Source organism: Salvelinus namaycush, chromosome 25 (genome assembly GCF_016432855.1).
Source record: "Salvelinus namaycush isolate Seneca chromosome 25, SaNama_1.0, whole genome shotgun sequence".
In the NCBI taxonomy this organism is placed as follows: domain Eukaryota; kingdom Metazoa; phylum Chordata; class Actinopteri; order Salmoniformes; family Salmonidae; genus Salvelinus; species Salvelinus namaycush.
In genome coordinates, this window is record NC_052331.1 from 38,515,884 (window position 1) to 38,535,756 (window position 19,873).

The window sequence follows — 19,873 nt, forward strand, 5'->3', positions numbered from 1 at the left end:
TCTTATTCACAATGACGGCCTACAAAAAGGCAAAAGGCCTCCTTATCAGGAATTAAGGTAAGACCCAGATGCAGACACGTCGAATAGACAATGGTTTAATATTCCAATAGGGGCAGGCAATAGACAGGTCAAGGCAGGCAGGGGTCAGTAAACCAGAGGTGGGGCAACGGTACCGGATGGCAGGCAGGCTCAGAGTAGGCAGAGGTCAACAATCCAGAGGTGTGGCAAAGGTACAGATTGGCAGGCAGGCTCAGGGTTAGGGGCAGGCAGAGTGGTCAGGCAGGCGGGCTCAGAGTCAGGACAGGCAAGGGTCAAAACCAGGAGGGCGAGAATAAGAGAGACTGGGAAAAGCAGGAAAAGAGAACAAAAATGCTGGTTGACTTGACAAACAAGACAAACTGGCAACGGACAAACAGAGAACACAGGTATAAATAAACAGAGGATAATGGGGGAAGATGGGTGACACCTGGAGGGGGGTGGAGACAATCACAAGGACAGGTGAAACAGATCAAGGTGTGACACTCCTGCGGGGATAGGGGGCTAGGAATAAAAATACATTTAATAAAAATATAGGACAAAACACACATCACTGTATGCAAAAAGACCATTGCCATATATGGATTTGTGTCAGACTAAGCCCATACTCCTAACAGACTGGTGCAGCATAACCAATCAGAGCTGCAGTAGGCCTATATATAAACCATTGCCATATATGGATCTGTGTCATTTACTTTGAACTGGACATTTACTTTGAATGCTGATGCGCATTCTGAGTGACAACAAACTTGGCGACACGCACACAGACAGCCCTCTGCACGCTGCTCCTAATCTGCAGGTTTTTTTTGCAGGGAGATATTTTGCCAACATCTACTTAGGCATATTAAAACAGTATCATGTCAATTTACGGATACTATTACGAATATGAGTATGGAAATGTTGGCACAACCCTATTAGAGGGTAATGCTCTCTCCCACAGTGCATTGTTTTAAATTGTTATCCTCAATCTTTAGATATGCTCCACCAAAGCTGCGGGAAGTAGGGGTACTGGGGGTGCTGCAGCACTCCCTGGTGGTGAGATGGTAAAACTGCAATGATTTGTGTTGCAATAGAAAACCTTTTTGGGGGTAAAAATCGTTGCGTTAAGTGCCTTGCTGAAGGGCACATTGACAGATTTTTCACCTAGTCGGCTATCCGAAATGATTGACACCCTTGATAAAGATGAGCAATAATAAGCTGTATTGTATGCTTAAATTATTTTATACTAATACAATTGCTCAGAGAAAGATTTTGTTTAACAATAAATATTTTTTTCTTATCAAAAAAGGTAGGGGTCAAAATTATTGACACCTTTAAAGATTCTTATAAATAAAGTAGTCAAAAGTTGCAAATGTATTGAAAATTAAATACAGAAATGTCTATATTACATAAGTATTTACTCTCCTGAGTCAATACATGTTAGAATCACCTTTGGCAGCGATTACATCTGTGAGTCTTTCTGGGTAAGTCTCTAAGAGCTTTGCACACCTGGATTGTACAATATTTGCACATTATTCTTTTTCTAAATCTTCAAACTCTGTCAAGTTGGTTGTTGATCATTGCTAGAGAGCCATTTTCATGTCGTGCCATAGATTTTCAAGCCGATTTAAGTCAAAACTGTAACTAGGCCACTCAATGTCGTCTTGGTAAGCAACTCCAGTGTATATTTGGCCTGTTTCAGGTTATTGTCCTGCTGAAAGGTGAATTTTTCTCCCTGTGTCTGATGGAAAGCAGACTGAAGCAGGGTTTACTCAAGGATTTTGCCTGTGCTTAGCTCTATTCCGTTTAGTTTTATCCCAAAAAAACTCCCTAGTCCTTGCAGAGGACAAACATACCCATAACATAATGCAGCCACCACCATCCTTGAAAATATGAAGAGTAGTATTCAGCACTTGTGTTGGATTTGCCCCAAACATAACACTTCATATTCAGGACATAAAGTTAATTTCTTTGCCACGTGTTTTGCAGTTTTACGTTAATCAATCAATGAATCAAATTTATAGTGTAGAAGCACGGTGGCTAGGAAAAACTCCCTAGAAAGGCCAAAACCTAGGAAGAAACCTAGAGAGGAACCAGTCCTCTGAGGGGTGGCCCCTCCTCTTCTGGCTGTGCCGGGTGGAGATTATAACAGAACATGGGGCCAAGATGTGAAGATGACTCTTCAACATGTATTCTGACACGGGACAGTTGAGTTGAATAATGGATTCAAAGTGTCTATGTTAAATAATAATAAAACATGCCAAATTCTGGTATAGCGTTCAGAGCTCCCAACCCCGGATCACATAACCCCTGGCGACGGAGTTCGAGCCCCGCCTCGACTTCTCTGAGCCTCTCCCTGTCTTGTCTCCTTATCTGCCACATTACTGTCCTTTCAATAAACATGGACAACAATACAAAAAGACATCGGGAATACGGTCTCCTTAAAAATAAAAAAAAGGATTCAATCAGCAAATATCTCATCCCTCTAACCAGTGTTCAAAATCCCCATTTAATCCAGATGATATGACTTGATCTATTCTGTCACCGCACGGCACAACAGGACATTTCCATTCAACTTTTGGAGTTTTACACCTGTCTGTTTTGATCACTGAGATCAAAACGCACTTCACCTCATTTCAGAATGGGCCAGTCTCTTCTTTTGACACCCAACTCGTGCGCACATTAGCTTGTCTGGTATGTGTGACATGGCAGAAAAACCATCCAATCCACTCACTCATACTGGAGAGAATTCAGGAATGGTGATTGTCTCTGGTATTTGACCTGGGTTCTATGGTCTATGTTGTATGGCATTATCACATGGCTTTTGTTCCCCACAAAGCTAATAGAGGCTTCTACAGAATACCACATGCAGTCTTGACAGTACTCGCTGGAACGTCTAGTATGTTTCTGTGGCTAAGAAGAACATACTTAGAGACAGAAGTCATGCTCTCCAGGGTGGTCAATTCAGGACATGTGTTGAAATGTAAACACTTTTTAACACTTTTTTTAACATTTGAGAAAATTATCCTTGAAAATACCAGTACATTTTCTTTCAATTTATAAATCAGATTTCAGTTCATTCCTTCACTGACTATTTGAATCAAACATATCCCATTGATGGCCTTTTCAAAAACAGGCTACACTGAACATTCCTTTGGCCCTTCTCCAGTCTGTCATATTAAACGGATACTTCAGAACTCTCTCTCTCACACACACACACACACGCACACAGACACACACACACACACACGCACACACACACACCTCACACACACACATGCACACACCTCACACATGCACACACTTCACACATGCACACATACAAAAAGAGGAGGTAGAAGCATCTCCAGTCAGATTTTGTCCAGTCAGAAGTATCGGTGGCAGTGTGTGCTTGGGGATGGGGCGAGCAAGCCAGCACTCGATGGAGTTTTCCTGAGAGGGCTCCAATGCTGAGTCAGCCAAAAAAAGAACAACCAGCAGCCACAACACAAAGAGCCCCAATCCACCAACCTGAGCCAGTCCCAGTCACAATCACAGCACAAACACCACAGGAGAACAATAAGCCCCTCTGCTTTCCAGAAGCTCAGGCCACAATAAAGAGCCATGCGCCCAGGGACTACGGCTGTTTGACACGATCAGGCCACCGAACAGATTCTTAAGCCTCTCAACGATGTCCATGCAGGTTGACTAGCCTTCTTCTGACACTCACACACCCTGCTCTCTCCCATCTCATACCCACATTGTCCAAGAACAAGGGCCATGCCTCTGCCGAGACGTCGATCCTCCTTCCTGAACCAACCTGCCGCCAAGGAGCGCCCAGGTAGTGCCAACACCAGGGTTGGCACCGCAGGCATCACCAATGCCCCCCGGGGCGTCTTTGTGGGGACGGCCCCCACGGGCGTCGCCTCCAGCATGGGCACGCGCGTGTCGCGACGCGCCCTGGGCATCAGCAGTGTGTTCCTGCAGGGGCTGAGGAGCACGGCCGTGCCTGTGATGCCCCACGGGGTCGGGACCGGTGGCAGGCAGTACCCCGGGGGCCCCGAGAGCCTCAACGGCTGCCTGATGGAGTACAGGGACAAGGTGCACGCCCTGGAGCAGCTCAACCAGCAGCTGGAGGAGCAGATCAAACACTGCCTGGATCGTAAGGCGTCCAGCGCCGGAGCCTGGGGCCCCCTCAGACAAGACTGGGAGGATGTTTACAGACATGTAAGTAAAAAAGAAAGAAAGAGAGAGAAAGAAAGAGAGAGAGAAAGAGAGAGAGGAGGGATTTGAAAATGAAGAGAGGGTACAGACTGGTAAGGGGGGAGTGAGAGAGAAGTGGAAGAGAGAGAGGGAGGAGTAGAGAAGGAAGGACCTCTGAAGACAGGTCAGAAAGGAAGGATGAGAATGAGAGGATGATGGGAAGAGAGGGTACAGACAGGTAGGAGATCAGAGGAAGAGAGGGTACAGACAGGTAGGAGATCAGGGGAAGAGAGGGTACAGACAGGTAGGATATCAGGGGAAGAGAGGGTACAGACAGGTAGGAGATCAGGGAAAGAGAGGGTACAGGCAGGTAGGATGGGAGGGGAAGAGAGGGTACAGACAGGTAGGAGGGGAGAGAGGAGGGGTAGAGAGGGTACAGACAGGTAGCAGAGGAGAGAGGAGTGGTAGAGAGGGTACAGACAGGTAGCAGGGGAGAGAGGAGTGGAAGAGAGGGTACAGACAGGTAGGAGGGGAGAGAGGTGGGGAAGAGAGGGTACAGACAGGTAGAAGGGGAGAGAGGAGGGGAAGAGAGAGTACAGACAGGTAGGAGGGGAAGAGAGGGTACAGACAGGTAGAAGGGGAGAGGAGGGAAATAGAGGGTACAGACAGGTAGGAGGGGAGAGAGGAGGGGAAGAGAGGGTACAGACAGGTAGGAGGGGAAGAGAGGGTACAGACAGGTAGAGGGGAGAGAGGAGGGGAAGAGAAGGCACAGACAGGTAGAAGGAGAGAGGAGGGGAGGAAAGAGTACAGACAGGTAGGAGGGGAGAAATGAGGGGAAGAGAGGGTACAGACAGGTAGGAGGAGAGAGAGGAGGGGAAGAGAGGGTACAGACAGGTAGGAATGGGAGAGGAGCGGAAGAGAAGGTACAGACAGGTAGGAGGGGAGAGAGGAGGGGAAGAGAGGGTACAGACAGGTAGGAGGGGAAGAGAGGAGGGGTAGAGAGGGTACAGACAGGTAGGAGGGGAAGAGAGGGTACAGACAGGTAGAAGGGGAAGAGAGGAGGGGAAGAGAGGGTACAGACAGGTAGGAGGGGAAGAGAGGGTACAGACAGGTAGAAGGGGAGAGAGGCGGGGAAGAGAGGGTACAGACAGGTAGGAGGGGAAGAGAGGGTACAGACAGGTAGGAGGGGAAGAGAGGGTACAGACAGGTAGGAGGGGAAGATAGGTGTAAAGAAGGACATGAAGACATCTACAGACAGGTAAAGAAGAGAGGGAGTTGTTGGAATTGTTCACAAGGTTGATAAATCAAATCTGTTTATATGTCACATGTGCAGAAAACAACAGTTGTAGACTGTTGAAAAGCACATGAGAAATAAAACACACAAGAATGTCAGCTATATACAAGTCCAATATCTGTACCATATCCTGGAATTAAGTTAAGAAGCTCCTGCTGAGTCTTCAGCGATGCAACATTCTACTGTTCTATACCTGCCACCTGATGACAGCGATGCAGCATTCTACTGTTCTATACCTGCCACCTGATGACAGCGATGCAACATTCTACTGTTCTATACCTGCCACCTGATGACAGCGATGCAACATTCTACTGTTCTATACCTGCCACCTGATGACAGCGATGCAACATTCTACTGTTCTATACCTGCCACCTGATGACAGCGATGCAACATTCTACTGTTCTATACCTGCCACCTGATGACAGTGATGCAACATTCTACTGTTCTATACCTGCCACCTGATGACAGCGATGTAACATTCTACTGTTCTATACCTGCCACCTGATGACAGCGATGCAACATTCTACTGTTCTATACCTGCCACCTGATGACAGCGATGTAACATTCTACTGTTCTATACCTGCCACCTGATGACAGCGATGTAACATTCTACTGTTCTATACCTGCCACCTGATGACAGCGATGTAACATTCTACTGTTCTATACCTGCCACCTGATGACAGCGATGCAACATTCTACTGTTCTATACCTGCCACCTGATGACAGCGATGCAACATTCTACTGTTCTATACCTGCCACCTGATGACAGCGATGTAACATTCTACTGTTCTATACCTGCCACCTGATGACAGCGATGCAACATTCTACTGTTCTATACCTGCCACCTGATGACAGCGATGCAACATTCTACTGTTCTATACCTGCCACCTGATGACAGCGATGTAACATTCTACTGTTCTATACCTGCCACCTGATGACAGCGATGTAACATTCTACTGTTCTATACCTGCCACCTGATGACAGCGATGCAACATTCTACTGTTCTATACCTGCCACCTGATGACAGCGATGTAACATTCTACTGTTCTATACCTGCCACCTGATGACAGCGATGTAACATTCTACTGTTCTATACCTGCCACCTGATGACAGCGATGCAACATTCTACTGTTCTATACCTGCCACCTGATGACAGCGATGCAACATTCTACTGTTCTATACCTGCCACCTGATGACAGCGATGCAACATTCTACTGTTCTATACCTGCCACCTGATGACAGCGATGTAACATTCTACTGTTCTATACCTGCCACCTGATGACAGTGATGTAACATTCTACTGTTCTATTCCTGCTACCTGATGACAGCGATGTAACATTCTACTGTTCTATACCTGCCACCTGATGACAGTGATGCAACATTCTACTGTTCTATACCTGCCACCTGATGACAGCGATGTAACATTCTACTGTTCTATACCTGCCACCTGATGACAGCGATGTAACATTCTACTGTTCTATACCTGCCACCTGATGACAGCGATGTAACATTCTACTGTTCTATACCTGCCACCTGATGACAGCGATGCAACATTCTACTGTTCTATACCTGCCACCTGATGACAGCGATGTAACATTCTACTGTTCTATACCTGCCATCTGATGACAGCGATGTAACATTCTACTGTTCTATACCTGCCACCTGATGACAGCGATGTAACATTCTACTGTTCTATACCTGCTACCTGATGACAGCGATGTAACATTCTACTGTTCTATACCTGCCACCTGATGACAGCGATGTAACATTCTACTGTTCTATACCTGCCACCTGATGACAGCGATGTAACATTCTACTGTTCTATACCTGCCACCTGATGACAGTGATGTAACATTCTACTGTTCTATTCCTGCTACCTGATGACAGCGATGTAACATTCTACTGTTCTATACCTGCCACCTGATGACAGTGATGCAACATTCTACTGTTCTATACCTGCCACCTGATGACAGCGATGTAACATTCTACTGTTCTATACCTGCCACCTGATGACAGCGATGTAACATTCTACTGTTCTATACCTGCCACCTGATGACAGCGATGCAACATTCTACTGTTCTATACCTGCCACCTGATGACAGCGATGTAACATTCTACTGTTCTATACCTGCCACCTGATGACAGCGATGTAACATTCTACTGTTCTATACCTGCCACCTGATGACAGCGATGCAACATTCTACTGTTCTATACCTGCCACCTGATGACAGCGATGTAACATTCTACTGTTCTATACCTGCCACCTGATGACAGCGATGTAACATTCTACTGTTCTATACCTGCCACCTGATGACAGCGATGTAACATTCTACTGTTCTATACCTGCCACCTGATGACAGCGATGTAACATTCTACTGTTCTATACCTGCCACCTGATGACAGCGATGCAACATTCTACTGTTCTATACCTGCCACCTGATGACAGCGATGTAACATTCTACTGTTCTATACCTGCCACCTGATGACAGCGATGTAACATTCTACTGTTCTATTCCTGCCACCTGATGACAGCGATGTAACATTCTACTGTTCTATACCTGCTACCTGATGACAGCGATGTAACATTCTACTGTTCTATTCCTGCCACCTGATGACAGCGATGTAACATTCTACTGTTCTATACCTGCCACCTGATGACAGCGATGTAACATTCTACTGTTCTATACCTGCCACCTGATGACAGCGATGTAACATTCTACTGTTCTATACCTGCCACCTGATGACAGCGATGTAACATTCTACTGTTCTATACCTGCCACCTGATGACAGCGATGCAACATTCTACTGTTCTATACCTGCCACCTGATGACAGCGATGCAACATTCTACTGTTCTATACCTGCCACCTGATGACAGCGATGCAACATTCTACTGTTCTATACCTGCCATCTGATGACAGCGATGCAACATTCTACTGTTCTATACCTGCCACCTGATGACAGCGATGTAACATTCTACTGTTCTATACCTGCCATCTGATGACAGCGATGTAACATTCTACTGTTCTATACCTGCCACCTGATGACAGCGATGTAACATTCTACTGTTCTATACCTGCCACCTGATGACAGCGATGTAACATTCTACTGTTCTATACCTGCCATCTGATGACAGCGATGTAACATTCTACTGTTCTATACCTGCCACCTGATGACAGCGATGTAACATTCTACTGTTCTATACCTGCCACCTGATGACAGCGATGTAACATTCTACTGTTCTATACCTGCCACCTGATGACAGCGATGTAACATTCTACTGTTCTATACCTGCCACCTGATGACAGCGATGTAACATTCTACTGTTCTATACCTGCCACCTGATGACAGCGATGTAACATTCTACTGTTCTATACCTGCCACCTGATGACAGCGATGCAGCATTCTACTGTTCTATACCTGCCACCTGATGACAGCGATGCAACATTCTACTGTTCTATACCTGCCACCTGATGACAGCGATGTAACATTCTACTGTTCTATACCTGCCACCTGATGACACTAGGTCAAATCAAATCAAAAAGGTTGAAGCACTGATTGAGTGGGTGGTCGGAGCTGGAGATTGTGGCGGGCTTTGCATTGGATAGCGCTTTCATTTAGAAGTGACAGTTTTGGAATGGGAGTCTAACCTCGATGCAGTGTTTCTGGGCCCAGGTTGCATAAAAAGTGTTTCCATTAAGGGTTAATTGTCCCTTACCTAAAGGAATTGTTTAAAGGTGTTGCATAGAGCCCCTGCAGACATTTCCTTTGGTGAGGACATCAAGATAATTTACGGTAGTTTGAAGGCATGTAAGGCAGAAAGAGTCTCTGGTTACCATGGAGATGACCTGATTCACTGACTGAAAGTCTCTTCAAAAGAGATCACATTTATTTTGGGGAGAAAAATAGGTGTGTTAATGGTGATCACTGTTCGAGGGGGGAATAAAGTATATTTGGTTTTCAGCGATAGGTGGGTAAAATCCTCGCGCAAAATAAACGAGGTGTGTATTCGACGTTTACCCGCTTTAACCCTCTAATACACCAGCGGTCTTACTGTCCTCTCATAATGGTCCTACCTAAATAAGACATTTTGAGTCTCTTGACTTCAGATATCATAAGGGTTATATTAAGACATTATAAAAGGTGTTTAACAAGTAATAGTTTATTATACATGCATGCAGAATACCCATTTATGTTGGACTTCAGAGCATCTGTTGCGCTGTAGTGGATAGACTGACAATTTGCAAAATCTCCCCCACAGGTTAGTGAATCCATCCTTGCCAATGCCAGGCTAATGCTGCAGACAGAGAATGTGCAGGCCAACGCTGAGGACTTCAAGGACCGGTGAACATGCACTCTCCTACCATCCTCTCTCCTAGAATCCTCGCCTCCTCTCTCCCTACCTTCTCTCTCCTCACCTCCTTGCATCCTCTCCTCTCTTCTTGCAACCTCTCTCCTCATCCCCTCACATCCTCTCTCCTCACCTCCTTCCCAAAAATGTTAGAACCTAGGGAATCTAGAAGATCATCTTGACTTTCGAGTTTCACTCTTTCTCCGTTTCCTTCTGTCGTCCTATAGGTATGAGAATGAACAGCCGTTCAGGAAGGCGATGGAGGAAGAGATCAGCTCTCTGTACAAGGTGATTGACGACGCCAACCTGACCAAGTCGGACCTGGAGAGCCAGATGGACAGCATGAGGGCTGAGCTTCGGGACTTGGCCTGCAACCACGAGGAGGTGGGTCCAGCAGAAAGGAATCAAACCCATAAACCAGATAATCCACTCAGAATACCAAGCTAACAGGATTTTTCTCACTTAGAATACACAAGACAATTTTTGGGATATTCATTTAGTTTACTTACCCCCAGCATAGGAATAAATACGGTACTTATGAAACCCTAACTGCTACCGTTTTCATAGGATTCCTTTCTTGTGGGGTTTCAAGTGTTATGACAAATGTTCCACTGACAATCATTTGCCTCCATAGAGTGAGAGACTACACCTCATCGAGCTAATTGTTATCTAAAATCAAGATCATTAGTTGATTATAATAATCCAGGGTGTGCTAGTGTTGGCGTTCTGCTGTCCCCTACAGGACGTGAGGGTGCTCTACAAGCAGATGGCAGGTGGCGAGATGGACGAGCCGAACGCTCCCATTGAGACCAATCTGGACCAGATACTGGCCTACATTCGCTCCCACTGGGAAAGAGTCATCGAGAAGAACCGTGCTGAGACCGACGCCTACCTGGAATGCAAGGTAAATTCATACTGCAGGTGGCAAATTCATACCCCCCCCCCCCCATCTGTACAATCTATAACACCTGAATAAACAAGGGGGATATACAACAATTTACTTTTAAACAGATGAATGTGTACTTGACATTTCTTTACATTTGTCTGTCAGTTGTTTATCTATTCTGAGGTCAGCTTGAGGTTTATTGTGTTTACTAAAAGGGCCAGTCAAAACAAATGAAACACACCTGCTCTTTGATGTAGCTTGACAGCTGTACATTTGTATGTGTGTGTGTGTGTGTGTGTGTGTGTGTGTGTGTGTGTGTGTGTGTGTGTATGTGTGCGTATATATGTGTGTGAGTGCGTGTGTGTGTGTGTATATGTGTGCGTGTATATGTGTGTGAGTGTGCGTGTGTGTGTGTATATGTGTGCGTGTATATGTGTGTGAGTGCGTGTGTGTGTGTGTGTGTGTGTGAGTTCAGCAGGCGGAGAGTGTGGGCAGTAAACTGAGCCGTGAGGAGGAGGAGCTGGAGAGTCTGAAGACAGAGTGTAACGATGCTGGCTGTAAGATCCAGAGTCTGCAGGCCCAAACTGAGTCCATCAGAGCACTGGTACGTACGTATTGTGATGCCGGCTGTAAGATCCAGGAGAGGGTGGGAGGGTGGGGCGGGGGGGTCAACTGCTTCAAAGCCGGCACACCTCCCAACACACCCGTTCTCAAAGACTCAAAGATCTCCATAAATATTTATTGCTGTTTTGTGCGATATGAAGCATGTTTCTTTGTGGGTATTTACGGTTGAATTCTGGCCTGATCCTTCGTGTTGTTCTTATTGCCTCAACAGAAACGAGGTCTGGAGAACTCCCTGAACGACGCCAGGCATTGGCACGACATCGAGCTGCAGAACCTGGGATCTGTCATCGGCAAGCTGGAGTCGGAGCTGGGCGACGTCCACGGCGACGTCGAACAACAGCGTCGCGACTATGAGACGTTGCTGGGCAACAAAATGCGTCTGGAACTGGAAATCGGCACCTACCACGGCATCTTGGACGGGGAGGAGAGCCGCTACCACCCCTCCATGTGAGTAGGGTTAGGGTAGCTAACTTCAAAGGTAACCGATCAAAGAAGAAGATTAATAGCCCAGCAGGCAAAATTTGACACATGACGTTGTAATGACATCATTTTAGGCCGTCATTGTAAAATAAGAATTTGTTCTTAACTGACTTTCCTAGTTAAATAAAGGTTACATAAAAATTCAAATACATTTTCTGGTCGTAAACTGGTTTTGTGTTTATGCTATGATTGGTGAAGGTGAACTGCACGTAATGTATTCCAATGGGTGAAATAGCATGACCTCTTTTGACACAGTGTTCCTCTCAACAGGTGCACAGGTGCATCAGAGCCCGAGGGGAAACAAACTCCCCTTCCTCCCCATTCAGAGCCCGATGGCAGCCCGGCCCTCCAAGGTAAAGTCTACAGCCCGGTTCGAAACACAAGGAGGAACAAGGCACTCTTTATGACATCAAAATGGCTCTATTGTGGTGGCAAGTTCAATTGAACAATATCTTTAAAAAACTCAAGACTTGTTTCGGAATGTGAAGCATTCGTCAGGGAGAACAGCTTGCTGAGATTATTGACAGTGGCATTTAATCTCTTGCTTAAGCATAAAATCCACACACAGATCACAATGATCTTGAATTTCACAAACATTTCACACACCTGTGAAATCTGACTGGCTTGTGAGAGGTGTGTGAAGTTGTTCCGTGTTTCTGGAAACATCTTCCTTGTGCTACACTCTTAGAAAAAAGGGTCCTTTGGCTGTCCCCATAGGACAACCCTTTTTGGTTCCAAGTAGAACCCTTTTTGGTTCCAAGTAGAATCCTTTTTGGTTCCAAGTAGAACCCTTTTGGGTTCCAAGTAGAACCCTTTTGGGTTCCATGTAGAACCCTCTGGGCTCTATTTTAACTAACCTAACACAATGGTAAATCTAAGTGCAGGCGGTAGTGCTATAGGTTCAGGGGTGTGTCAGAAATATTTGTTGCTATTTTCACTGTCACAATTATCGGAGCGCTTGCTGGCGTTGGCGTGAAAGGGCTGGGCTTTGATGAATAAATACGTTGTGGGTGTGTCGAGGCTTGGCCCCTCACTGGCCAATCAGAACGTGCTCCATGTGTGGTTGCTTCAAGTTGTGTACTTACGATCTTTTATGTATTGCCTTGGAATCAACTCCAATTCCAATGTTAGTTCGTTATAGTTTGTTAAATGGCTTACAGAAATGAAATAACAAAATGTAGACCTATGCCATCTTTGCTAAATAGGTTAACTTAAACCCATTTGTAGTCCACATTGCTCTAAGTAATTGTATGTCTTTAATAGCATTCACACTGATATAGGGGCTAGGCCTAATGTAAATTGCATTATGGCTGAGCATGGACATGACAAACATTGTCAATAAGCACGATTAAATTCATTATTGATAAGGCCTAACAAGAGAACTAATAATTCTAATCAAATTCTAAACAAAACAACTTGTTTTAAATAGGTCATGTCACCCTTACAGGCACCGTAATTTCTCCCTGTGGGGCATATAATATTAAAACAACGCAGACCATGGAGTTTTACGCACATCCAAAACGGGACCTGCATCGCTAAAATAATGTGGGCCTACCTACAATGCATACAGCGCCTTCAGGAAAGTATTCAGACCCCTTGACTTTTTCCACATTTTGTTACCTTACGGCTTTATTCCAAAATGTATTAAAAAAAAAAAAAATCCTCAGCTATCTTCCCATAATGACATCACAATACCCCATAATGACATCATAATACCCCATAATGACAAAGCGAAACGTTTTTTTAGAAATGTTTGCAAATTTATTACAAATAAAAAACAGAAATACCTTATTTACATAAATATTCAGACTCTTTGCTATGAGACTAGAAATTGAGCTCAGGTGCATCCTGTTTCCATTGATCATCCTTGAGTCCACCTATGGTAAATTCAATTGATTGGACATGATTTGGAAAGGCACACACCTGTCTATATAAGGTCCCACAGTTGACAGTGCATGTCAGAGCAAAAACCAAGACATGAGGTCAAAGGAATTGTTCGTAGAGCTCCAAGGCAGGATTGTGTCAGATCTGAGGAAGGGTACCAAAACATTTCTATAGCATTGAAGGTCCCCAAGAACACTGTGGCCTCCATCATTATTAAATGGATGAAGTTTGGAACCACCAAGACTCTTCCTAGAGCTGGCCGCCCGGCCAAACTGAGCAATCGGGAGAGAAGGGCCTTGGTCAGGGAGGTGACCAAGAACCCGATGGTCACTCTGACAGAGCTCCAGAGTTCCTCTGTGGAGATGGGAGAACCTTCCAGAAGGACAACCATCTCTGCAGCACTACACCAATCAGGCATTTGTGGTAGAATGACCAGACGGAAGCCACTCCTCAGTAAAAGGCACACGACAGCCCGCTTGGAGTTTGCCAAAAGGCACCTAAAGAAACAAGATTCTCTGGTCTGATGAAACCAAGATTGAACTCTTTGGCCTGAATGCCAAGCGTCATGTCTGGAGGAAACCTGGCACCATCCCTCTGGTGAAGTATGGTGGTGGCAGCATCATGCTGTGGGGATGTTTTTCAGCGGCAGGGACTGGGAGACTAGTCAGGATCGAGGCAAAGATGAACAGAGCAAAGTACAGAGAGATCCTTGATGAAAACCTACTCCAGAGCGCGCAGGACCTCAGACAGGTGCGAAGGTTCACCTTCCAACAGGAGAACGACCCTAAGCACACAGCCAAGACAACGCAGGAGTGGCTTTGGGACAAATATCTGAATGTCCTTGAGTGTCCCAGCCAAAGCCCGGACTTGAACCCGATCTAACATCTCTGGAGAGACCTGAAAACAGCTGTGCAGCGACGCTCCCCATCCAACCTGACAGAGCTTGAGAGGATCTGCAGAGAAGAATGGGAGATACTCCCCAAATACAGGTGTGCCAAGCTTGTAGCGTTATACCCAGGAAGACTCAAGGCTGTAATCGCTGCCAAAGGTGCTTCAACAAAGTACTGGGTAAAAGGTCTGAATACTTATGCAAATGTGATATTTCAGTTTTTCTAAAAACCTGTTTTTGCTGCATGGAGACACATTGAGACACATTGCCAATATGATTGGATTACCTGGTCATTTGAATGCGAAATAATTAGCTGACAAGTGGAAGCTAGGTGCTGGCAATTTATTAGCTAAGCTATCTTGCAAAGTCGTAAGCTTTGTAGTTAGCTAAGATGTTGTTGTTAGGTTGTTTGTAATTATGGAGAACCAGGAGTGACAGAAATCGAATAAATGAATAATGAAAATGTATACATATTAATGTATTTAATTCCTCTTCATTAGTTTTCGAATTTGTTATCATATTTTTAATGCTCACAAATGCATTATCAATGCATTCATTGTCAATTACTTTTCTAATTTAATCATGGGTTTATGTGTACGTGTTTATTTAGTATTTTATTTATCTATTTAGTATTTTCCAATTGTTGTATTTATTTAGATATTTTAATATGTTTCCAGATGTCTTTTTTTTCCAATCCTGGTTCTCCAGACTAGTAGGTTGCTGGTTCATAGGGTACAGAAATAATTTCTGCAAGTGAAGGCACACTCACAGTCTCACCTTTCTTCATACTATTTTAATATATATATATATATTTATTATGCATTTTTCAAGTCCTTCATACTGTTTCGGGTAAAATGAACTACTTATTATTCATTTTTGTCTTATCAGGCTCCAACACATCTAGTCCCTAGTGGAAGGACTTTGGACCATTTGGGGAATGAAGCTCTCACACCGTTGTTCTCCAAGGTATCTGTGCAAAGTTTCATTTTGAAACCATGTTTTTACTACAGAGTTTAATAAAATCGAAACTTCTGCATGAAAGCGTTTGGACCTCTTTTTTTTCTCCTCATCTAGTCCTCTATTCAAATAGATTGGGGTTAGAATGGGATTTTCCTTTGGGGGACAGCGCCTTCAGAAAGTATTCACACCCCTTGACTTTTTCCACATTTTGTTGTGTTACACAGCAATTACAATGAACAATTTACAATTTACAATGAATTCAATTTAGTTTTTTTGGGTCCCTGGCCTACACACAATACCCAACAATGTCAAAGTGGAATTATGTTTTTTTCGAAATGTTTACAAGTTAATTAAAAATGAAAAGCTGAAATGTCTTGAGTCAATAAGTATTCAACCCCTTTGTTATGGCGATGCCTAAATAAGTTCAGGAGTAAAAATGCGGTTAACAAGTCACATAAGTTGCATGGACTCACTCTGTGTGCAATAATAGTGTTTAACATTATTTTTTTAATGACTACCTCATCTCTGTACCCCACACATACAATTATCTGTAAGGTCCCTCAGTCGAGCAGTGAATTTCAAACACAGATTCAACCACAAAGACCAGGGAGGTTTTCCAATGCCTTGCAAGAAGGGCACCTATTGATAGACAGTAAACATGGAATATTCCTTTGAGCATGGTGAAGTTATTAATTACACTTTGGTCACTACAAAGATACAGGCGTCCTTTCGAAACTTAATTCCCGGAGAGGAAGGATATCGCTCAGGGATTTCACCATGAGGCCAATGGTGACTTTAAAACAGTTACAGAGTTTAATGGTTGTGATGGGAGAAAACTGAGGATGGATCAACAACATTATAGTAACTCCACAATACTAACTCAACTGACAGTGAAAAGGAGGAAGTCCATACAGAATAAAAATATTCCAAAACATGTATCCTGTTTGCAACAAGGCACTAAAGTAATACTGCAAAAAACTAATTGGGGCAAAATCCAATACAACACATTACTGAGTACCGGTCTCTGTCAGAGTGACCATCAGGTTCTTGGTCACCTCCCTGACCAAGGCCCTTCTCCCCCGATTGCGTGATTTAGCCGGGCAGCCAGCTCTAGGAGAGTCTTGGTGGTTCCAAATGTCTTCCATTTAAGAATGATGGAGGCCACTATGTTCTTGGGGACCTTCAATGCTGCAGAAATGTTTTGGTAACCTTCCCTAGATCTGTGCTTTGACACAATCCTGCCTCAGAGCGTTACAGACAATTCCTTCGACCTCATGGCTTGGTTTTTGCTCTGACATGCACTGTCAACTGTGGGACCTTATATAGACAGGTGTGTGCCTTTTCAAATCATGTCCAATCAATTGAATTGACCACAGGTGGACTCCAATCAAGTTGTAGAAACATCTCAAGGATGATCAATGGAAACAAGATGTACCTGAGCTCAATTTCGAGTCTCATAGCAAAGGATCTGAATACTTATGTAAATAAGGTATCTGTTTTTATTTTTTATAAATTTGCAAAATTTTCTAAAAACCTGTTTTTGCTTTGTCATTATGGTGTATTATGTATAGATTGATGAGGAAATGTTTTTAATTAATCCATTTTAGAATAAGGCTGCAATGTAATAAAATGTGGAAAAAGTGAAGGGGTCTGAATACTTTCCGAATGCACTGTACACTACATGACCAAAAGTATGTGGACACCTGCTCATCGAACATCTCATTCCAAAATCATGGGCATTAATATGGATTTGGCTGGCAGGGATGTTCCTGTCCCATCGCGCACTTGCGACTCCTGTGGCGTGCCTGGCGCAATGCACACTGACACGGTCGCCAGATGTACGGTGTTTCCTCTGACACATTGGTGCGGCTGGCTTCCGGGTTTAGCGGGCGTTGTGTCAAGAAGCAGTGCAGCTCGGCTGGGTTGTTTTTCGGAGGACGCATGGCTCTCGACCGTCGCCTCTCCCGAGTCCGTACGGGAGCTGCAGCGATGGTACAGGACTGTAACTACCAATTGGATACCACGAAATTGGTTAAAAAAATGAAAATATATATTATAAAATATAATAAACAAATATGATTTCCCTTCACTGGAACTAAAGGGCATAGCCCGAACCATGAAAAACAGCCCCAGACCATTATTCCTCCTCCACCAAACTTTACAGTTAGCACTATGCATTGGGGCAGTTAGCGTTCGCCTGGCATCATCCAAACTCAGATTTGTCCATTAGACTGCCAAATGGTGATGCATGATTCATCACTCCAGAGAACGCGTTTCCACTGCTTCAGAGTCCAATGGCGGCGAGCTTTACACCACTCCAACTGAAGCTTGGCGTTGCACGTGGTGATCTTAGGCTTGTGTGTGCGGCTGCTCGGCTCCTGCTCGGAAACCCATTTCATGAAGCTCCCGACAAACAGTTATTGTGCTGATGTTGCTTCCAGAGGTCGTTTGGAACTCGGTAGTGAGTGTTGCAACCGAGGACAGACAATTTTTACGCGCTACGCACTTCAGCGCTCTGCGGTCCCGTTCTGTGAGCTTGTGTGGCCTACCACTTCGCGGCTGAACCGTTGTTGCTCCTAGACGTATTCACTTCACAATAACAGTACTTACAGTTGACCGGGGGGAGCTCTAAGCAGGGCAGAAATTTGATGAAGTGACTTGTTGGAAAGGTGGCATCCTATGACGGTGCCATGTTGAAAGTCACTGAGCTCTTCAGTAAGTCCATTCTACTGACAATGTTTGTGTATGGACATTGCATGGCTGTGTGCTCAATTTTATACACCTGCCAGCAACGGGTGCGACTGAAATAGCCAAATCCACTAATTTGAAGGGGTGTCCACATACACTATATATACAAAAGTATAGGTGTTTACTTTTCCTCTTCTTTTTTTTAAATATTTTTTTTTACAAAAGTTAGACTTTTTGTTCAATTTTAACATTATAGAGTATTTTGTGTACATCTTTGACAAAAATATTGAGTAAGGTGCAATTAATTAATTGTAATTAATGCTGTGCCATGGTTTCAATTACAAATTTTTAAAAAACAAGTGTGTCTCACGCAGGCTATATGACTCAGTTAGCCTAGGTAAACAACTGAACGCTGACGTAAAACAATGGTGAGCACAGCATTCAGTCTGGTTTAACCAGGCTATGACTTAGCACGTGTAGCGCTCTAAATTGAAGTCATTGATAATGACAGGCCCAAATTATAGCTCTTTCCCCTGTGAGTCAAAAAGAGGACGCGGGGAAAGGACATTTCAATTGCACGCTCCCACAAGACAACATACATCCATATACAATACATGACACCACACAATTTATATGAAACAGAGACTTTCATTCATCTTAGAAAACACATAGAGAAGTTCAACAATACAGTTCAACAATAACAATACAGTTCAACAATACAGTTCAACAATAACAATACTGTTCAACAATAACAATACAGTTCAACAATACAGTTCAACAATAACAATACAGTTCAACAATAACAATACAGTTCAACAATACAGTTCAACAATAACAATACTGTTCAACAATAACAATACAGTTCAACAATAACAATACTGTTCAACAATAACAATACTGTTCAACAATAACAATACTGTTCAACAATACAGTTCAACAACACAGTTCAACAATACAGTGTGTCCTCAATATAAATTCTGGAATCGTGGAAAAAGTGGGTGTCAATGATGATATACATATTGATGATAGTTCCTTGGAGGAAAGTTCCTCGGTTTAGTATTTTGTTCTTTCTTCAGTTCCTGGGAATTCTGGGTTGTTTATTTGTCCTCTGGAAGGAGGAAACCAGATCCTGCAGGGTGTGTCTAGGCAGTTGTACAACTTATTAAGAAACAGCTCAATTTAAGTTAAATTTAGATACAGTACATGTAGCAACAAAAAAAAGATCTGAGGGTATTCAATAAATAAGGACTGTTATGGACTGTGACCTCAGTGGTGTAAAGTTACTTAAGTAAAAATACTTTAAAGTACTATTTAAGTAGTTTCTGGGGATATCTGTACATTACTTTTACTTCACTACATTCCTAAAAAACATTGATGTACTTTTTACTTCCACTTGAGTCATTTTCTATTAAGGTATCTTTACTTTTACTCAAGTATGACAATTGAGTACTTTTTCCACCACTGTGTGACCTTATGGTTCACCTCGCTGGCGTGGTGATCGTGTTGTAGCGGGGTCACATATGACAGAGTAGCAGCCAGAAGAGCAATGTGAGGGTTTCTGAAAGGAGTCATCGGTTCCCCCTTCTCCTGCACAACTGGCTCCTGCTGATGTTCTGCATTTT

General features: G+C 43.9%; 1 protein-coding gene across 1 annotated transcript; it reads left to right on the plus strand.

Annotated features, from left to right (window-relative positions):
* The first annotated feature begins 3,774 nt into the window (after window positions 1–3,774).
* Window positions 3,775–11,801, plus strand: LOC120019932 (phakinin-like). Its single transcript, XM_038963343.1, has 6 exons — window positions 3,775–4,221; window positions 9,751–9,833; window positions 10,068–10,224; window positions 10,583–10,744; window positions 11,202–11,330; window positions 11,562–11,801. The coding sequence occupies exons 1-6, from the start codon at window positions 3,775–3,777 to the stop codon at window positions 11,799–11,801; spliced, it is 1,218 nt and encodes a 405-aa protein (XP_038819271.1).
* Window positions 11,802–19,873: the final 8,072 nt, after the last annotated feature.